The 21,191-nt window shown below is 43.6% G+C and overlaps 1 protein-coding gene across 11 annotated transcripts in view; it reads left to right on the top strand.

Moving 5' to 3' along the window:
• The window catches only part of TRIM66 (tripartite motif containing 66), an 85,184-nt gene that overhangs the window by 58,330 nt on the left and 5,663 nt on the right, over positions 1-21,191 (top strand). For all 11 annotated transcript variants that reach the window (XM_078853189.1, XM_073347477.2, XM_073347475.2 and 8 more), the window contains 7 exons: positions 5,468-5,740; positions 5,955-6,180; positions 13,730-13,790; positions 15,199-15,373; positions 16,287-16,591; positions 18,240-18,372; positions 20,010-20,084. In XM_078853189.1, the coding sequence (XP_078709315.1) occupies positions 5,468-5,740; positions 5,955-6,180; positions 13,730-13,790; positions 15,199-15,373; positions 16,287-16,591; positions 18,240-18,372; positions 20,010-20,084 (1,248 nt within the window). The remainder of the gene's footprint in view (positions 1-5,467; positions 5,741-5,954; positions 6,181-13,729; positions 13,791-15,198; positions 15,374-16,286; positions 16,592-18,239; positions 18,373-20,009; positions 20,085-21,191) is intronic.

Here is a 21,191-nt window from a genome sequence, read left to right as displayed (position 1 = left end):
TTTGCAGGCCTTTTTCTGAATTGTAGCTCCCTTGCTGGACAGTGGCTGTTGATGGGTTGTTTGACGCTTGCTTGGGCACTGGTTACTTTCCTTGGCATTGTCTCTGGAGGTGCTAGTATCTGGGTGCTTCCCCAACCCACAGCATATTTTAGTGACAACCGTACAGCACGTTCTCATAACTTCATATGCAGTGATGATATATATATTTAGATGGAAAAATGGCTTTCAGCAGATCATAACCTTTCCCATGATACCTCACTTGGCATGCTTTATATGCAATATCACAGTTACCTGAAAATGAGGAATAGGGGGGTTACAGGGGGCTCCCCCAAGGTATAGAATATCAAACATGTCTAATGGTGCTTTTTCCTACCATGGTATTTGAGCGTTTATGAAGAATACATTTTGGAGGGTAAGGGCGTATCTTGCTTTATTTTAGTACAGCACTGAGAATGCTGTCCGTACTCAGGAATGAATAATTGTAATAGTTCCCTGCTAGTTTCCAAGATACTTCAGTGTGTTGGATGAAGAGTTGAGCTGTTCACAGTACAAACATGTTCATGCTTAATTCAATTAGCTATACTTCATAGAATGGTAATTTAACAAAACCCATTGCTTTGACCTGGAAAGTAGGTTAAATAAAACATGACCACACCTGCTCTATGGAATCTTTCTTCCTCCACTTTAAACAAGGTCCAGTTTGTTAGGATAGAAGGTTAAGAAAGATTTGGATTTTTTCTTATAGGAGGTAAAGGAGATCCTTTGGATTATACCCTATAATTGTGAAATACGAATAGGAAGCATGTATATCGACTGTTTTATCAGTGCTACTGTGAGTGGCGAGTTAAACAACTGGATTGGAGCAGTGCATTTGTTTAACCTCACTAGCATAATGAGCTGCCATGGGGATTGCTCCACTTAATAGCAGTCGTTCATTACTCTGCAACCGTTTGCTCTGTTATTTCTCTTGTAGCAAAGAGAATTGGCAGTTCATAGTTTTAGCCTTCTTTATAAATCACACTTAATGTCAACAGCCTTGAGACTTTGCCAAAACAATCCTAACAAATCCTAATCCCAGTCTTTCAAGGTAAGTATTTGCATCTCAGAATCCTTCTGTGTTAGTGCTGCATGTTTGCATAGGACCTTCTTGGAATGCTACTGTGATCAAAGACATATTTAAATAATGTATTACTTTTTAGTCACCGTTACTTTGCATGTTATTTATTCTTACCTTAAACTACCATTGGTATGAAATTTTTGGCAGAAAGTATGTTTGGATAATTGAAATTTGGATACAGCCATTATGTGACACAGGTCATCAGACCAAATTTCATTATTAGATAACCCGAATTCCATTTGCAATGACACAGGTTTATTTGTGTGTGCCAAGCTGTGCATTAAAAGGTTAAACCCTAAAGATTTTCCTACACCTGAAACCACCATCTACCCAGGAGGATAGTTAATGCTTGGTGGTGTTCAAAGGGTGCAATGTAAAAGCAATAGTGCTTTCATAAAACAAAGGTCTGTTCTTTGAAGCCATCACATTTTCAAACCCTAGCTGAACTGCCAAGGGAAATGAGAGATTTTTTGCTAATGGCAAAAGAAATGATTATTTTAGGGAGTGAATTAATAGGATATTAATGAGCCTTGTTCCCAGTGCATTGTTCACTTCACACTTGACAGCAGCTCCATGGATCAGAATGGAATGTGTCGGTTCTTTACTGTGAGTTTTAATATTTTGCACTGAAAGATCATAATGTTGCCTCATCGTTAAAATAACCACAAAAATTAACTCCTGCCACCAGGGAAAGACAGATGGCAGTTTGATGGCCTCATTATTCTTTTTCCTTTTTAGCAAGAGTAATGTTTTATACTGGCTTATACAATGTAAAAAGTTTCCTCACGAAACCTACTGTAGCTGGCAGAGTATATAACTGTTGAATTTCAGCTCTCTAGAAATGTTCATTGTAAATACTTTAGACCTTCATCTTGTAAAGACCTATGCATATTTCTAACTATATGCGCTGTGAGTAGTCCAATTGTCTACAGCATGACAACTCACAGGATTCAGAGTAGCAGCCGTGTTGGTCTGTATCTGCAAAAAGAACAGGAGTACTTGTGGCACCTTAGAGACTACAAATTTATTAGAACATAAGCTTTCATAGGCTACAGCCCACTTCATTGGATGCATAGAATGGAACATATAGTAAGAGGATATATACATACAGAGAAGGTGGAAGTTGCCATACAAACTGTAAGAGACTAATTAATTAAGATGAGCTATTATTAGCAGGAGAAAAAAAACTTTTGTAGTGATAGTCAAGATGGCCTATTTAAACAGCTCACAAGAAGGTGTGAGGATACTTAACAAAGATTCAATATGTGTAATGACCCAGCCACTCCCAGTCTCTGTTCAAACCCAAGTTAATGGTATCTGGTTTGCATATTAATTCAAGCTCAGCAGTTTCTCATTGGAGTCTGTTTTTGAAGCTTTTCTGTTGCAGAATTGCCACCCTTAAGTCTTTTACTGAGTGGCCAGAGGTTGAAGTGTTCTCCTACTGGTTTTTGAATGTTATGATTCCTGATGTCAGATTTGTGTCCATTTATTCTTTTGCGTAGAGACTCTCCGGTTTGGCCAATGTACATGGCAGAGGGGTATTGCTGGCACATGATGGCATATATCACATTGGTAGATGTGCAGGTGAACAAGCCTCTGATGGCGTAGCTAATGTGATTAGGTCCTATGATGGTGTCCCTTGAATAAATATGTGAACAGAGTTGGCATCGGGCTTTGCTGCAAGGATAGGTTCCTGGGTTAGTGTTTTTGTGGTGTGGTTGCTGGAGAGTATTTGCTTCAGGTTGGGGGGCTGTCTGTAAGCAAGGATTGGTCTGTCTCCCAGGTTCTGTGTGAGAGAGGGATCTTTTTCACGCTAGGTTGTAGATCTTTGATGATGTGCTGGAGAGATTTTAGTTTGGGGCTGAAGGTGATGGCTAGTGGCGTTCTGTTATTTTCTTTGTTGGGCCTGTCCTGTAGCAGGTGACTTCTGGGTACTCTTCTGGCTCTGTCAATCTGTTTCTTCACTTCAGCAGGTGGGGATTGCAGTTGTAAGAATGCTTGATAGAGATCCTGTAGGTGTTTGTCTCTGTCTGAGGGATTGGAGCAAATGCGGTAGTATGAAATCCTGGCACCAGTGAAGTTAATGGCAAAACTCCCGTTGACTTCAGTGGGGCAACCATTTCACGCACAGCATGCATGGGTCTCTGCAGAGTGAGGCCTTGGTGTGTAACAGATGGTGGCAATGTTGTAATATTCACGAAAGATGCATATATTGGTTACCGCGGGAGACAAAAAGTGAGGGCATCTGGGTTCTACTCCCAAGTCCACTACTAGCTTGCTTAGGGGTGTATGCAAAAAAAAAAATGGATTTCAGCCACCATTGCTTTCCCTCAGTCCTGGGGCAGCTTTGATCTGGTCCTCAAGTGCCAGTTAGAACAACCTGAGGGCTGGTTTAAGTGGAGGGTGTTCCCTGAGATGCAGGGAAAACTCAGCCACGCTCCCTTTTCCCAAGCCACATTCTCTGTACTAGCCACAAGAAGGGATGGTGGCACAGAGTCTGATCTAGTGACACTATCTCACCTGAGGTTCCCCCCTACAGGGAAATCTTGCTGTGGCTGGTTAAGCTCTAGTGGACTTTTGTGCTGACAGAGTGACATAAACTTACCCTAATGCTGGGGAAGATAAGGTCCCTTCTATCTGAAATGCAGTCGTCTTATCTTGTTTAATAGGAGCCTGATCCTGCAGTCCTATTCAGGCAAAACTCCCACGGTAGGATCAGGTCCGGGGTGGTTTAAAAGAAAATTAAACTGCGTGCGCAGGTGAAAATAAGTCATAGGGCTGGATTCTGTTCTCAGCATGTACCTGGGCTGCATTGTAAGACTTTCAAATACCTCTTCCGACTTTATTGGAGTTAGCCAGATGTGACCCATCCCACTCCTGTCTTTTGCTTAGTATACACAGGCTTGGAGACCTTCAGTTGTTAAATATCCCAGCACATTTGTTTACATTTGCCTTACATTCCCACCACCTTACCTATCCATACACCTTCTCTGCTAAAGGAGAGAGGGAAGGGATCTCTACCAGAGATCCTTTCTACCTCTGCTAGCCTGCGTCTTTCTCCCCTGCATGTCCTTCCTCTGCTGCCTTATACCTCCTGTGTTAGTGGACCAATTTGCTCATTAGTCCTTCCCCCAGCCCATTCTAAGCCACTAATTAGGCCCCAGCAGGTCCACCTGAAGGAGACTTAATTGGTGTTTAAGTGACCAGAGTGCTTGCTCAGCTGTTGATTCCCAGTACTGTGCCATACTAGAATTTATACAAATATTGTACAGAGAGCGGAATCTGGACAACTGTCTTTTAATGCTGCTTCATTATTGCCCTGTTGACTGGAACAAGTTATCAGAATTCAGAATGGACTAATAATAGTTAATAAATACAAAAAACAAATGGCTGTGTCTTCCTTTGTCATTCTGTATAACAAGTAAAACTTACGATATTGCAGTTAAATTAAAAGGATTTATTCAGTGAATTCTCCGGCATAATGAATATCACTGAACTGTGAGAAACTAAATGTGGAAGCATCTTCAAAGAATGCAGATCTGCTTACTTCTTAAGACTACTTACATTCGTTTGATAGGGACTATAGAAGAGTCAGGATTTCAATCATGTCACACATACAGTGCTGTAAAACAGCTTAAAGAAGTCACACAGATGAGTGGATTTGCTTTGGTTTGCATATCCTTATTTCTGTGTTTGACAGTGAAATGCCCCAAGAAAGCACGAAACGCTAGCAGACACATTTCATTAAAATTATTCTTGCAGAGACCTTGCTTGGATGGGTAGTTTTTCTCCCCTTTCTTTGATAACTAGACAGGTGCATCCTTTCTTCAACAGTCTCTGATATTTGTAACGTGTATTTTTCCCATTTACAGTTTGATGTTATAAAGAGCAGGTGCTTTAAGCTCAATTGGCCAAACTAATCCTTTGGTGTAATGTGCTCCGTATCACTGAAGTCATTAAAGTTGCACTCACTTATATTAGGTCCATTTCTTACATAGTCTTTAGTATAATTTCATTGAAATCACCAGAATTACATCAGAGATTTGGTCCAATATTCCATGTGCTTAGATTTCTCATTCATTATAAGGAGTAAGAAATCAGGACCCATTATAGTGATAAAAGAGAGAGAGTCTGGTAGCTTGCAGGGAAGAGTCTCAGGAATCTACTTTTCCAGATTTTGGCTTTAATCATGGAAATTATAAAGCCTTTTGGTAAATGACATAGATACTTTCAAAGCCCTTGTGACATGGCTGCTTCATTAGGCATTATGAGTTGCAGCATCTCATGCTCTCTAGAAATAACAGCAGCATTTTACCGTTTTAAAAGCTGATTAACATATTTGTTTTTCAGCGTTCGGCTTCACTGAACATTGTGGGCTTTTCAAACACTTTAGAAATGGAACAGTCTTCTACAAGGTTATCTAGGTCAGTTGATCCACAGATGCAAGGTGTATCTACTATACCGCTCAACCAATCCCAGAACATGCTTCATGCCTCTGATGTGCAGCCAGAATCTGTGCCTAGCTACAGCTTGGCATTAGACAGAGCTACAAATGACCTGAACCCTTGGACTACTGATAACCTAGCAACAGGTGATGTGCTCCTGGGGAACACTAAGTGCAAGGTAAGAATTGCTAACACATCTGGCTACCTTATAGCTAAGGAATGCACTTTAATTCATCATGCTTGTTGTTGTCATAATCAGTAGGTTGAAGGTTGTTTGAAAAAAGAAATCCTGCTTCTCTAATATATTTGAAGACTGGTTAGAGTTATTTTCTTGGAGTGGAAATTTAAAAAAGTAAACAGTAAATTTTGAATTACTCTTTTTTCCTCTCAAGCTGGAAAATGAAGATTTTAGTACCATGAATGACCCTCTTGGAAATGACTCAGCCCCTGCTGGACCAAACACCATTAATGAATTAGCTCTTCCTATGCAAAAAATGCTAGAAGAGCCTATTAATCTTTCAGTCAAGAAATCGCAACAGTGTGCCTCTCCTTCTGCACCCATCAGCAGTGCTGCCTGCCTGCAGTTGACCAGTGTAAAACAACTTAGAAATGAAGAAGGTACCAGGTTTTTCTTTGTCTGTTTTTTGTTTTTGTTTTTTAAACTGCTGTTGCCCGTTTTTATTCCGAGTGGCTAGTCAAAGTTTGGGGCTTAGTGGGTGTTCCAGTTGGGAGTAGAAATTGGTAGTAGACAGGTATTATTTAATGCAGTCTTGTTTATTTAGGAGGAATGTACAAAGTCCTGTTTCTCTGAATGCAGGAGCCAAGAACAGAATAGAGCAATTTCTTAGCTTACCAGCCCCCCAAACCCCTTTAGCCAATACTCGACCCAAAAAGCTCTCTCTCTCGCTTTTTCCAGGGTCACAGGATCCTGCTTGTTTTTTTTTCTTGCCTCTCTTTTCCTCTGCCTCAGTCTTGTCTGTGACCCCAACCTCTGTATATGTTCTCTCTTACTCCCACGTACCCCTGCCCAAAAACAAGACTCAGCCCCAAAGCTCCTGGACAGGTTCACACATACTTATGTCATAGTTGGGGCTTATGTTTCCAGTTATGTTAATTGAAGCATGAGTTCACATGTATCAACCTCAACAAGGATTTTAACCCAACTCATGACAAAATCTCATGCAGCTCAACACTGCCATACTTGCAGGCCTTGCAGTACAGTGTGGTAATTTCTGTACCTAACTAAATGTAATTCATCTTATTGTATTGCATACTACTCCAGCATTGTTTAAAACATTATCAAGTACCTAACACAGTGGAAAGGAATTTTTAGGCTCATTTGTAGAGGGAAAACATGGAAATATCATCTCTCAAATTGCTAGCTAGGACATCACTGAATCAGAAAGGGCTGAAAGCTTGCAAGTGGTGTGCTCAGAGGATTAGTTCTCTTAGAAGATCTCCTGTTAATGAGACTTGAAGGGATCACTAGTGAAGAACTGATTTGAATAGTCCAAATTCTCCGTTTTTAAAAAATTATTTCTGAAATGTAAGGTGACTACCACGAAGTGCTACACTTAGGTAGCACAGCAAATATTGGTTAAGTTAACATATATTGCACAGTGTGGGTTTTTTTTCTTGGCTTATTGTACTGCAGAACATTCCTTTCAGCCAAGGACTACGTCTCTATTCTTAATGGAGAATGAGATTTTGCCTAACTGCTTTCACAGGCAAAGTGCCAACATTGTAAGGGCTCAACGCTGCAAACTTTAAAGTCCATGAGGATTGCAGGATCAAGCTATTATTCTGTGACTTATACTAACATTTGGCTGCTTTTCTCTATAATGGCTAAATTAATATTAACTATCTGAGCAGTGTAGTTGTACTCAGAAGCTTATAATTGATACACAGAGGGCTCCACCACAGTGAAATGAGAGAACTCATTAGTCTTACATGTATTGAGCCAGGTGCTGGCAGTTACGTCACAACACTCTGTAAGGGTAGTGAGGATCTGCAGCACTCCAGAAGGAGCACTGGAGAGACTGTTTGTCAGGCAGCTACAATCTGAGGGTACATCTACCGTACAAAATTATTTCAAAATTATTCTATTCGAATTTTCGGAAGCAATTTTATACATTAGGTCTTGTGCGTTGCCACTAAAGCGCGTGAATTTGGCGGAGTGCGTCCACAGTACCGAGGCTAGCATCGAATGTCGGAGCAGTGCACTGGGGGTAGCTATCCCACAGTTCTCGCAGTCCCCGCTGCCCATTGGAATTCTGGGTTAAGCTCCCAGTGCATGATGGGGCAAAAACATTCTTGCGAGTGTTTCTGGGTGTGTGTCGTCAGTTGCTCCTCCTGCTGTGAAAACTACGGCAGATAATCGTTTTGCACCTTTTTGGCGTGCAGGCGCCATACTGCTTTCAGCAGACAGTGCAGTATGGTGCACCACTTCTCTCCTGGTACTATGAATCCATCTCACATTTCCTCTCCTCTTTCTATGTAATCTCTATAAGTATCTACTCTTTCTCTTCCTCATCGACCGCTTCCACTGCCAACTCTTCTCGGCCATCGTGAACTGAACAGCACAGCTTCCGCCGCCAACTCTGCTCTCCCGCTCTTGCCGCACGTCCGAGTTTCTCCATGTTGTCTGTCCTGGGCTCCCGCCTCCATGAAAGCTACAAAAGACAACCATTTCCCGCCTTTTTTCGGCTATCGTGAACCGAACAGCACCTCTTCCGCTGCCACCCTGCTCTCCTACGTTTCACGCCCTTTTTCCAGGATTACCCATGCAGGCGTCATAGCACGGCAAGCATCGAGCCCGCTCAGATCTCTGCTGAGTTTTGACCATTGTAAATACCTCGCGCGTTATCCAGCAGTATGTGCAGTACCTGCAAAACCGGGCAAGGAAGCAACGACAGCGTGATTAAGATAGTGATGAGGACATGGACACAGACGTTCCTAGAAGCACAGCATGTGGAGATTGGGAGATCATGGTGGCGTTGGGCCAGGTTCATGCCATGGAACGCTGATTCTGGGCCCGGGAAACAAGCACAGACTGGTGGGACTGCATAGTGTTGCAGGTATGGGATGATTCGCAGTGGCTGCAAAACTTTTGTATGTGTAGGGCCACTTTCATGGAATTTTGTGACTTGCTGTCCCCTGCCCTGAAGCTCAAAGACACCAAAATGAGAGCAGCCCTCACAGTTGAGAAGCGAGTGGCCATAGCCCTGTGGAAGCTTGCAACGCCCAAAGTTACCGGTCAGTCGGGAATCAGTTTGGAGTGGGCAAATCAACTGTGAGAGCTGCTGTGCTGCAACTAGCCAGCGCAATCATTGACCAGCTGCTATCAAGGGTAGTGACTTTGGGAAATGTGCAGACCTCTGTGGATGGCTTTAATGCACTGGGGTTCCCTAACTGTGGCGGGGTGATAGACGGAACGCATATCCCTATCTTGGCCTTGGCACACTGGGGCGGCCAGTACGTAAACCGCAAGGTGTACTTTTCCATGGTGCTGCAAGCACTGGTGGATCACAAGGGACATTTCACCAACATCAACGTGGGATGGCTGGGAAAGGTGCATGACGCTCGCATCTTCAGGAACTCTGGTCTGTTTCAAAAGCTGCAGGAAGGGACCTACTTCTGAGACCAGAAAATTACTGTTGGGGATGTTGAAATGCCGGGGACCCAGCCTACCCCTTAATTCCATGGTTCATGAAGCCGTACACAGGCACCATGGACAGTAATAAGGAGCAGTTCAACTATAGGCTGAGCAAGTGCAGAATGGTGGTAGAATGTGCTTTTGGATGTTTGAAAGCACGCTGGTGCAGTTTACTGACTCGGTTAGATCTCAGCACAACCAGTATTCCAATTGTAATTGTTGCTTGTTGTGTGCTCCACAATATCTGTGAGCGTAAGGGGGAGACATTTATGGTGAGGTAGGAGGTTGCCAGTTTCGCACAGCCAGACAACAGAAGAGCGCAGCAGGGTGCGCTGTGCATCAGAGAAGCTTTGAAAGCCAGTTTCATGACTGGCCAGGGTACAGTGTGACAGTTGTGTTTGTTTCTCTTGAAGTTACCCGCCCCCTATATATATGAAAGGAAATAAAGTCACAGTTGTTTATAAACCTTTCTTTATTATTTGTTGCACAACACATTGAGAGAAATCAGAAGGTAGACCTGCGGGGGAGAGGTATTGGGGAAGGGGTGTGGAGGAGGAGGGAAGGACAAGTCCAGAAACCAAATCAAAATTTCGGATATGCCAGCTTTCTGTTGCTTGTGCAGTCCTCTGGGGTTGAGTGTGTGAGTCCCCGTAGCCTCCACACACCCCCACCTCCATGTTCTTGGGCATCTGGGTGAGGAGGCTATGGAACTTGGGGAAGAGGGAGGGCAGTTATACAGGGGCTGCAGCGGCAGTATGTGGTCTTGCTGCCTTTCCCGCATTAGATCCACCATACAGCGGAGCATGTCAGTTTGCTCCCCCATGAGTTTGACCATAGCATCCTGCCTGCTCTCATCGCGTGCATCCCACCTCTGTGTTCATTTAACGCTTTACGGGTCTCCGCAATTGTTTGTCTCCATGCATTCAGCAGGTCCCTCTCAATGCGGGAGGACTGCATGAGCTCGGCGAACATGTCGTCCTGAGTTCCTTTTTTCCCCCTTCTAATCTGGACCAGCCTCTGGGACGGAGTAGATAGGGGCCGCGCTGAAACATTTACATCTGTTGGAGGAGAAAAAGGGAGGGTAGTATTTTAAAAGATGCATTTTAGAGAACAAAGGGGACACTTTCTCAATGAAACAGGCAATTCATAGTACACAGCACATGTTCTTTCTGTACAAGGTTACATTTTGCCTCTTGTACTGAAGTGCCTGCCACTTTGGTGTGAGTAAGCCATCACACGTGGCTGGGCAACAGAATTCAGCTTGCAGGCAGCCATGGTAAGCCCTAGGGGTACGCGGGGTTCTGCTTCTTCTGCATTCATTTCAGTGCTTTCAAACTTCCAGGCCCCCTTTCCCATAGCAAGCAATGCCTCGTGGGTTTGTCATATAAAAGGAGGGCCTGCAGACTCTCTGGGATGATCGCTTCACACAACAACCACCCCACCCACCCCCACAGTGTGGCTCCAATGAGGCTCTGAGCAGGGATGAGCACTTTAAATGTGAACAGCCCAGCGTGGCTGGGTTCTACCCCCCCCCCCACCGCGTGGCTCCGATCAGGCTCTCACTCACCAAAAGTGCCTTCTCCAGGGTCATGGTCCGGGAGCCCACATTGGGAGTGGGGGGAGGCTATTGGGTCCAGCGTTAAGAATAGTTCCTGGCTAGGGGGGAAAATGGATTCCCCACTTGCCCCCTGTGCACTGCCCTCCTCCTCTTCTTCATCCTCCAACAACTCATCCTCCTCACTCGGTGCAACTGCCCCCTTGCAGGTGGTGGGATAGTGGTGGCATCACCCCCCATAATTGCATGCAGCTCATGGTAGAAGCGGCATATATGGGGCTGTGACCCAGAGCACCCATTCACCTCCCTGGCTTTTTGGTACGTTTGCCTGAGCTCCTTGATTTTTGTATGACACTGCTCTGTGTCCCTGGAGTAGCCTCTTTCTGTCATGGCTCTGGAGACTTTAGTGTATGTATTTGCGTTTCTTTTTTTGGAACATAGTTCTCCATAACAGATTCGTCTCTCCAGCATGCGATGAGATCCACTACCTCCCGTTCAGACCATGCTGGAGCTCGTCTGCGAATCCAGGACTGCGTGGTCTCTTGTGATGGTGGACTCTGCACGGTCGCCTGTGATGGTGGACTGTGCTGATGGTGACCAAACATGAAATGAAATTCAAAAGTTCCCGGGTCTTTTACTGCCTACCTGGCGAGTGCATCAGAGTTGAGAGTGTTGTACAGAGCGGTCACAAGGGAGCATTCTGGGATAGCTCCCGGAGGCCAATAACGTCAAATTGCATCCAAAGTACCTGTAACCCGGAACTGTGATCTCAATTTTAGCGCTACTCCACTTGCCGAGGTGGAGTACAGAAATCGGATTAAAGAGCCCTTTAAATCGAAAAAAACGGTTTGGTCGTGTGAACAGAATCGGTTTTATTTCAAATTAATTTGGCTAATTCCAAAATAACCGCATACTGTAGACTTGGCCTAAGTGCCATTGCTGCTCTTGGAGCTCTGGCCCCAGTCTGCGGGCTGGTGTAAAGATCAGAGCCTTGAGCATGCCTCCTCCCTGCCCCCTTTTATTCTGTCCTGCTCATCAGGAACGAGCAGAAGCGAGCAGCCCCTGCACTTCCTGGAATGTAGCGATTGCTGTTGTGGAGGATCTTTTGCAGCTGCATGATATGGGAGGCTCTGTGCTTACTGTGACATACCCAGGATACAATCCAGATAATGAGCAGTTGTGTCACCCCTGCCCCTTAACCTGGGGTGCCCTTTATACTGCTTTGCTGCTGTAGCCTCCAGTCTGGATTATTCATAAAATGCCTCCAGCAGCATGCAAGTCACTCCCAGCTATGTCTGCGTGTGCACTGCAGACAGCCAAACCTTGGCTCTTGCCAGCCTCGGTTATACTGCAGGGTGGCCCCAATACACTCCCAATCTTAGATTTCCCCCCAGAAATGTATGTCTTGTATTGCCCAGCTCTCTCCTAGACCATACAAATTCATATAAAGTCCATATTTCTTTAATATAAATAACATGCACACACCCGATTATCCCAAGTTGAGTTTCCAGGCACTTCAATTTAAACACACTTGATTAGATGAAACAATAAAATAAGCTTAACAACTACAAAGAAATAGATTTTGAGTACAAGTAATGAGGTATGAAAGTCAGAAAGGATTACAAGAACAATAAAGATAAAATGCAACTGGCACGTAACTTAACAAACTATGTTAAATTCAAAGCAAAGTTTTTCTCACCACATGCTCTCAACAGTCATACTGACCACACTTCATAGGCCAGGACCCCTTCCCCAGTTCAATGGTGCTTCCTTTGTTTCTGCTGGTGCAGTGAATCAAAGGACAGAGAGAGAGAGGAGGGTTGTCTTGGGGTCTGTCTCTTCTTTTTGTAGTCCTGTCCTCCCTTTGAGAAGCATTTCCTGCTGGGAGCAGTGCGACAGGCAGTCTGTGTGGAAGGGAACTCCATGCTGTTTCTTTGCTAAGATGTAGATTTTTGCCCTTGCCCCCTTTCCTGCCAAAGAATGGCCACTGAGCAGGTAATGGTCCATCAGCCTTGCTGAGGTGTCACCTTGCCCTTTGTCTCTGAGGAACTGGTTTGATCACGCCCCAGATTTCTCTGGAAAACATACTTTTAGTCATGATTTCAGCTTGGTCATCACTTCACATATTATGCTGCTAACATATATTTTTGCCATGGCATTATTGATCAGCAAATTGAGTTTTCAGATGATACCTCACAAAGCATAGTTTGGACAAAGATGATTACAACAGCATGTAGGGTATGGACACGGGTACGTTCAGTCATACTCACCCCTTCGTGGCCATACAAGGGCATCTCACAATCTGATCCAAGTGCAGTGCTCCTGCAACATTTACCTTGCACTTCTGTGTTGACTGCTTAAAACTGTGGCATTCCGATTATTTTCTCTTTAACATTGTCCTATTTAAGGAGGAAAATGATAGGGTTCATAATGGACCCAATCCTGTTCCTATTTCAGTAAATAACGGTAGAATAGAGCCCCCTGTCCCAAATTAATCCTGTGTAGTTACATTTTATAATGGGGATTACACATGCACAGTGCCACATGGGGAGGAGAAAAATGGTGCTTGTCTGTGTGAGGAAGGATGGGCTGTGGGAGATTCATATTCAATTCCTGCTCCACCACAAATAATCCTGTGCAATCTTGAGCAAGTCATTTAGGCCCAGATCCTCAAAGGTATTTAGGTGCCTAACTCAGTGCCTCAGATCCCTATCTGTAAATGGGGATAATAGTGTTTCTCTACCACACAGAGGTGTTGCGAGGACAAAGACAGTAAGGTTTCGTGAGGGGCTCAGGTACTGTGAGTGATGGCGGGCATGTAATTACCTTAGATAGATATGAAATTATTCCAGATTGCAAATATATCACATCACATTACATGAATATTAAAGTGCCTCTCTACCCTAATCTGACTCTGATATTATAGATATTTTCTTAATTTTCTTTTTCTGTTCCAGAATCCATTAATTATGAAAAGGAACATATTGAGATGGATGTAAAAAGTAATCAGAACATCAGGTAAAAGAATCACTTTCTGCATAGAAGTACTGGCCATGAAATTTGATGCACATAGTAAAATAGTCAGAGTGTATCCAGCTTAGTGTTGTTGGCAGGTTGTTTTAAAAGGAAAACAGGTTGCCTTGTAACTAATAATTCCAGAAGACACAAAGTAGCAACCATGACTAATGCCATATATTCCAGTTGCTTGAAGGCATCTGCAAGGGCTTTTTGAAATTGCATTGGTATCTTTAAGGGGTGTGAAATGGGCCCCAGCCATACTGGGACTTGGGGGAGCATAAAAGTGGCTCCAACTGCACACACCACCCTCTCCACCTCTGCAGCTATGTTGCACAGAGCTCTGGTATAGGTGAGAATCTGGGCCTGCATATCACTGATGAACAAAACAAGTACATCTACCAACACCTCTTGTGTTCTAATTTCAGTGGAATGTACACTTAACACAGCAATACTAGCAGTGTGTGTAGTAGGGATCTAGCAGCTTATGGGGTCAGGGAGGGGTGGGTGATTAAATAAGATCACTTGCAAGTGAAGGCAGGTTATCACCTTGACAGATTGCAGACCCTTCTCGAAGCTCATTTTTATTTTAGCTGTCTCCTTTATAATCAAGTATCAGTTAATTCTCCTTAAATACGACATTATTCTGCTCCAGTTTCTTATAAAAAATACGCATACACATTTTACAGCTAAGGGTCCTTACCATTTTATAGCCCTTTGTTCACCTGTATAAATTATTTGGAGGTATCAACCCAGCTCAGGGCAGACAGATTTCCATTTTAAAAAGCATTTTCATAAACTGGAAAACTACATTTTCAAAGCAATGTTGGATTTGTACATCTTCAGTGACACGCTTTATGAGCATACAGAACATGTCAATATTTATAGACTGTACCATTAACTACTGAAATGCCACATAATCCAAATTATATATGAAAAATACTGTATAGTCCAGAAAGATACAACAGAACAAGGAGTGCATGATTCTAAATTATCTTGCCATTTTTGCATAATTTTGCTTCCAAAAATTGTTTTCCGAATATTTTCATTTTGAAATGACGTGGCTAGTGCAATCTTTCTTGAAGCCAGTCGCACTCTGAAGAGTGTCAGCCCTAACTGGCTTTGGGCAGTTGAAGCACAAAGGCAGGAGGGCAGACATCATAGGTAGAGATTTAGGCCCCGATTCAGCAAAGTAGCTAAGCACATGATGAAATTCAAAAAGGTGAGGAGTCCCGTTCCTATTTAGCAAAGCATGTCAGCGTGTGCTTAAATTCCACTGACTTCACCTTTAGAGCGTGTGCTTTAACACTTTGCCTTAAAAAACAAACAAACGAAGAGTAACATGGAAAAGATGTTGAAATTAGGAGAAGAGGACTTTGTACAATACTAATGAATTTTATCATAATTTCAGAGCTTATACTAAAGAGCTGAAGATCCCCTATGTGCGATTGGAACGCCTGAAAATATGTGCATCAGAATCTGGGGAGCTTCCAGTGTTCAAACTGCAGCCCCAGAAGGATGACCAAGATGAGACTTTCCTTCTGATAATTGAATGTGGTACCCAGTCTTCAAGTATGGCTATAAAAGTGAGTTGGGTTTGCGTTGTTGTTTGTTTGCTTGCTTTCTCTCTCTTCTCACACTGACTTTGCTAGGCTTCTTGTGATACTCTGAACTGCTCTGCTGATGGATTTTACTGTTCTAAGGTACTCTTGATACTTTGGTGATGGGCAGCAGTATAAAACCCTAAGATTAATAACTATTGCAGCACTTGTTAGCTGTATTCTTAAAGTATCTCCCGCCACACAGTTACTTCCCTTTCAAGAATACTTCAGACAGGCTTTGACAACAAAGCAGTGGTTGTATATTGGTGTTGTAACTGGCCCCTTTGATCCATCCATCATACAAGGTGAACCACTTAAAAACAAATCGAAGACCTGTCAGACCTATGCTTTAGAACTGAAGTTCAATTTAATAGTATTTTAAAAGGAACCCTCTGCCTCCTCAACATAGCTTTGGGCCTGAACTAGTTCCCATTGAAATCAGTGGAGGTTTGGCGTTGACGTAGATGAGAGCAACAGAACTAGTCCCTTTTTGACACACACAAGTGCATTTCCTTTAAAACTTGCATTCACCAGGGATGATGCATGGAATTTAGTTGTCATGAAAAACAATATAGACTTGACATCTAAGCTGGAACTGGTTCCTGTGACAGACTTTTAATAATAATAATAATTAATAATATCCGGTTCTTACATAGTACGTTTCATCTTTAGTTTTCCAGGCACTTCATGATGGAGGTCAGTATCATTATCCCTGTTTTACAGATAGGGACATTGAGGCAAGGAAGGGAAGTGACTTGACCATGGTCACCTAGCAGGCCAGTAGCAGAGACCAGAGTCCCAGTCCAGTGCTGTATCCAGCAGAGTCCATTTCAGATAGGAATTAGGGCATCAGTTGTGAAAAAGATGATTCTGTTGTTCTGGATTTCTTTCTCCCAAGGTCAATCAAGATAGTCTGCCTGAAGGACCGATTCCCACATATGAAGATAGGAAGTTCCCCATCAGCCGCCCAGCAGGACCGGCACCATCTGCTTTTGTAGATATCCCTCCTGTTGATCACAAGCTTAGCAATGGGAATGGCATTCCCAGCATGAAAAAATCTCTGCTCGCTCAGGAAGCCAATCCAATTGAGAATGAGGATTTCTGTGCCGTTTGTCTGAATGGAGGAGAACTGTTGTGTTGTGATCACTGCCCCAAAGTGTTCCATCTCTCATGCCATGTTCCAGCTCTGCTCAGCTTCCCAGTGTGAGTACATATAACACTCTCCTTTTTCTGCCTCTGAGTCTGCCTGAGGGGCGTATATGTCAGTGTTACAAGGGCTCTTTTACGTTCTCTCTCTGTGTTGCCTTTTTTGTTCATTTTACAAAAGGCAGAAAAATTTTCCCACTCTCTCATACCAGGAGTCAGATGAATTATTAACCATATCTATGATCTCCTCCAGCAGTCAGCCAGCACTATAATGGAGAGACAGACTTGAATTTTATAAACATGACTGCAGTGTGACAACTAAATCCTTAGATTTTGTATAAAATCTGTGGTAAAATTCAGATTATCCCCTATTGGGGTAAAAAACAGTACAGAGACCAGGAAAATCAGTGAGTTTCATTTTGTAGAGTTTCCTCCTAGTTTCATTAGGGGGAGATCGTCACACGCAGGCAGGCAGGCAGTCAGCAAGGCCTTCTAAATACAGTATGTGGATGACCTCAACTTCAGACCTATGACTATTAAGATATTTGTGGAAGGCTGGGGCTTTTGTACAGAGAACCAGTGCTTCTGCACTAGCCCCTGGGTCCTTCTCATATCTCTCAACCTGCCAACAGCTATAAACCGCAGTTCCATGATTCTGAATTTCAGCTGTAAGTCATTTACAAAAGGAAGAGTCAAAGGACACCACATTTGTGTGGAGTTCAGGTAAATTTGCCTCTAAAATGACAGAAATCCCTTGAAAGGTGGGGTATTAGTTTGAGGGGTATGGACAATCCTTTCTCCTCACAAGCCAGCAAGATTTCATTTTGTTGTTGTTGCTAGAAATAGCTAAATTGTTAAACCATTGTATAAAGTAAAACATTTCAAAACATTATATAAAGCAAACTTTCCCTATAACATAAACGTGCTGGGCCAGCTTCAGATTCATCCCTGTTGAAGACATTTGGTCCCTAAATGTAGCTAGTTCATTTTCAGGGGCAGGAGGGAGGCAATGTTGTTTGCCTGCCATTGTAACTTTTCTTAATGGTAGATATTTAGGCCTGCATTCTGCAAAAGTTGCATCTGTCCGAGTTCCACTGAAAGCAGTGGGCTCCTGCTAAAGCAGGGGTGGCCAACCTGAGCCTGAGAAGGAGCCAGAATTTACCAATGTACATTGCCAAAGAGCCACAGTAATTCATCAGCAGCCCCCATCGGTTCCCCCCCTGCTCCCAACACCTCTCACCCACCGGCAGCCCCACCAATCAGCTTCTTCCTCTCCCTCTCCCTCCCCCATCTCCCGATCAGCTGTTTCGTGGCATGCAGGAGGCTCGGGGGGAGGGGAGTGAGGGCATGGCAAACTCAGGGGAGGGGGCGGGAAGGGGTGGAGTGGGGGCAGGGTCTGTGGCAGAGCCAGGGGTTGAGCAGTAAGCACCCTCCTGGCACATTGGAAAGTTGACGCCTGTAGCTCCAGCCCCAGAGTCGGTGCCTAGACAAGGAGCCGCATATTAACCTCTGAAGAGCCGCATGTGGCTCCAGAGCTCACTGCTGTAGCTCACGAAACCTTATGCTCAAATAAATTTGTTAGTCTCTAAGGTGCCACAAGTCCTCCTTTTCTTTTTTCTAAATACCGTGTTTCCCAAAGCTTTCCATTAGGGATCAGTTGTCCTTTCAATTCAGAGACATTAAGTTTTGCTGTCTTGTGCTGCAGGGGAGAATGGGTGTGTACACTCTGCTGTAACCTGTCAAAGCCCGAGGTGGAGTACGACTGCGAAAACACACGCTACCGCCGTTGTAACAAAGGGGAGAGAGCACTGCATGGCCTTGATGACCTTGACCAGAAGGTGGGTACAAATATATACCAATAAATATAGACACAGAATTCCCCATTGTCAGTCTCCTCAGCTGTTAAATCCCCCTTGAAATATAACTCTATTCTGAAAGCCTGCGCAGTAAACTCCAGTCTACTCAGCACCTTGCAGCATGAACCAAGAGTCACAAATGCAAGACGGAGCTTGTGCATCTCATTGATATCTGGGCTTAGATCTTTTGGAGTTGAACAGTGAAGTTTCTGTAGGGAAAAGGAATGGACTACAAAGATTTCCCTTGGTTGGTTACTGAACAAAGCTGAAATGTAATGGCTCACTGACCGTTCTGGAGCAAAATTCCTGGCATCAACTGAGAAAACAAAAGAATGATGATAGAAATGTTTCTCGAGTTACCATGAACTGTATGCTTTTTTCATATTGTACTACTAACCATCTTTCACCAGTTATGTATGCATTTATATCAATATGGAACATTTGGCCAACTACTGCCAGAGATTTGTGCTGATTGCCTCCTGTTAATTGGTCCTTGGTGGCGAGCTTTCTAAAGAAAAGATTTCTTTTAATTGTGGCTGTGTTTGGATGCATTGAGAAGATTTATAAAAGGGATTAGACAGAATAGGAAGCAGCAAAGAGTTTATCTTTTGCAAAATTCTAAGTAGTATCAAATTATTTGATGTTTGTTAGATTCTGTATGCTTAAAGAAATAGGGTCAATAAATTAATGTCAACTAGCAGACACCCAGAGCCAAATTTTCAAAGGGCCTTTGAAAATATACGTGTGAGATGAGTAAGTGTACCCATTTGTGCACACAAAACAATTGTGTGTGTGTAAGCACTAGTCTTCATTCACAGATGTAGCCCTTTGTGCACTTGCAAAAAGAAAAGCTAAAAAGGAGGCCACATTTTCATGTTCTGTACATATACCTTCATGTAGATCACAGCAGGTGCCTCTGACAGTGAAATGTTCTCAGCTAAATCGTTTTTACTGTTGTTGCTGTTCTTTTAATCAGTGACTTAAAGAAGTGTGAGTGTGGAAGGAGTGAGTGCACAAGGGGGGATGGGGGGTGATTTCCCAAGAGTCTGTCTAATAATGCAATAAAACATTTATTTAGAAAGAAACATCCAAAATAATATGGATCTTAAAAGAAACAGAAGAAAACTAGTGTTATCATCATCATGGTGTGTGGTATTAAAGTACTTGGTTATGAAATGAGGCTGATTATACACAGGGTTAGGAAGCATACCCTTCAGTATTCAGAAGTGCATGCATAGGTGCTGACTCCGTGGGTGCTCTGCCCCCCCCCCCAGCTCACCTAAACCTCTTCCCCTGAGTGCGCCTTCCACACTTCTGCTCCCAGCACTTGCCACCACGAAACAACTGTTTCACGGCATAACAAGCTGTGGGAGGGAGGGGGGAGGAGCAGGAACGTGGTGTGCTCAGGGGAGGAGGCGGGGAAGAGGTGGGCGGGGATTTGGGTCAGCAGTCCAATGGGGGCAGAGTTGGGGCAGGGACTTTGGGGCAGGGGTGGAGTCAGGGCAGGGTCAGGGGGCGCGAGCACCCACCGGCACCAGGAGAAGTTGGCACCTATGAGTGCATGGCTCAGCAGCAACTCCCAGTAGTCTCAGCATTGATTCTAACTTTGGATTTTACAGAAATGTGAAAAGTTGGTGCTTGCCCTGTTCTGCAGTAGCCTGAGCCTTCCATTCCATGAGCCTGTCAGTCCACTGGTAAGTGCTACCTACTCCGGGAACTAGGAGAAAATCCAAAGAATAATCAACCTCTTCTTGTCTTCTCAAAGGATCATCACTGACATTCCAACCAAACAGTGGCGTCACCTACTGTTAGGTGTTCCCTCTTGTGCAGTGCCACTAAGGTACCAGAACAGAAACCAGAACACTGATGACCTATACAACATGCCAGCAAATTTTCTAATAGCACTTTTGGGTGTTCAGTGTAAGATGCTTACAAAATGCCAGGTTGGTGGGAGGTGTCACATTAAGTTAGGACTATTGATTTACTGGCAGTGGCAGATTAGCCACTGGGCCAATGGGGCCTGTACCCAGGGGCCCCGGAAAAATGGGTGCCATGGTGCTCCGTTTTGCTCCATCCGCCTACCGGGAACTCTTGCCTGTGAGGGAGGACGGTGCGCGGGGGCTTGCCCTGCTCCGCCTGGCAGAAAGCGGGGGGCCCCCACCTGCTCTGGCTCAGGGCCCCCACAAGCTCTAATCCACTTACTGGATATGTAGAAAATGCAAGATAGCCCCGTGGTGCAGTGGAAGTATATCATCCTGCCATACGAGTAGGTTTGGAAGGATTAAATTTTTACCAGTAAATGTTGGTAAACATCAATTTCACCTTACAAACACAAACCAACAATAAATATTTCCGTCTATAATAACAATTTACAGGTAGGCAAAGTAAGAAAAATGCAGCTTGAGAATATATTAGAGTTTGAATTAAGGGTATTTGCTTTGTATATTTTGACATGTGATGTTGACAGTTTGTGTTTTAACGATTATAAAGCTTTAACTTTTTGAATCTCTGTCTATTGTCATTAAATTATTGTCTCTGACCCCCCCAACCCTTAATTTCCCAAAACTGTGAAAATTTGAATAGATTGAAATAGAAAAAATGCTTAAAACCCATAATTTTACACAACTGTAAAAATTTAAATTGATAAAAATAAATGCTTAAAAATAAACACTGATAATCTGTCAAAATTATAAAAATATAAAAATAGAATTCTGTCAACATACCTAAGAGTGACCTGGAGTAAGAGTAACTGGATGCATGATAGAGTTGATGCCATTCTCTGGTGTCTGTCTCTTAAGACA

The sequence above is a fragment of the Lepidochelys kempii genome, chromosome 6, assembly GCF_965140285.1.
Source record: "Lepidochelys kempii isolate rLepKem1 chromosome 6, rLepKem1.hap1, whole genome shotgun sequence".
Classification (NCBI taxonomy): domain Eukaryota; kingdom Metazoa; phylum Chordata; order Testudines; family Cheloniidae; genus Lepidochelys; species Lepidochelys kempii.
The sequence above is the reverse complement of the archived record's forward strand: the minus strand, read 5'-3'. Positions and strand labels throughout refer to the sequence as shown.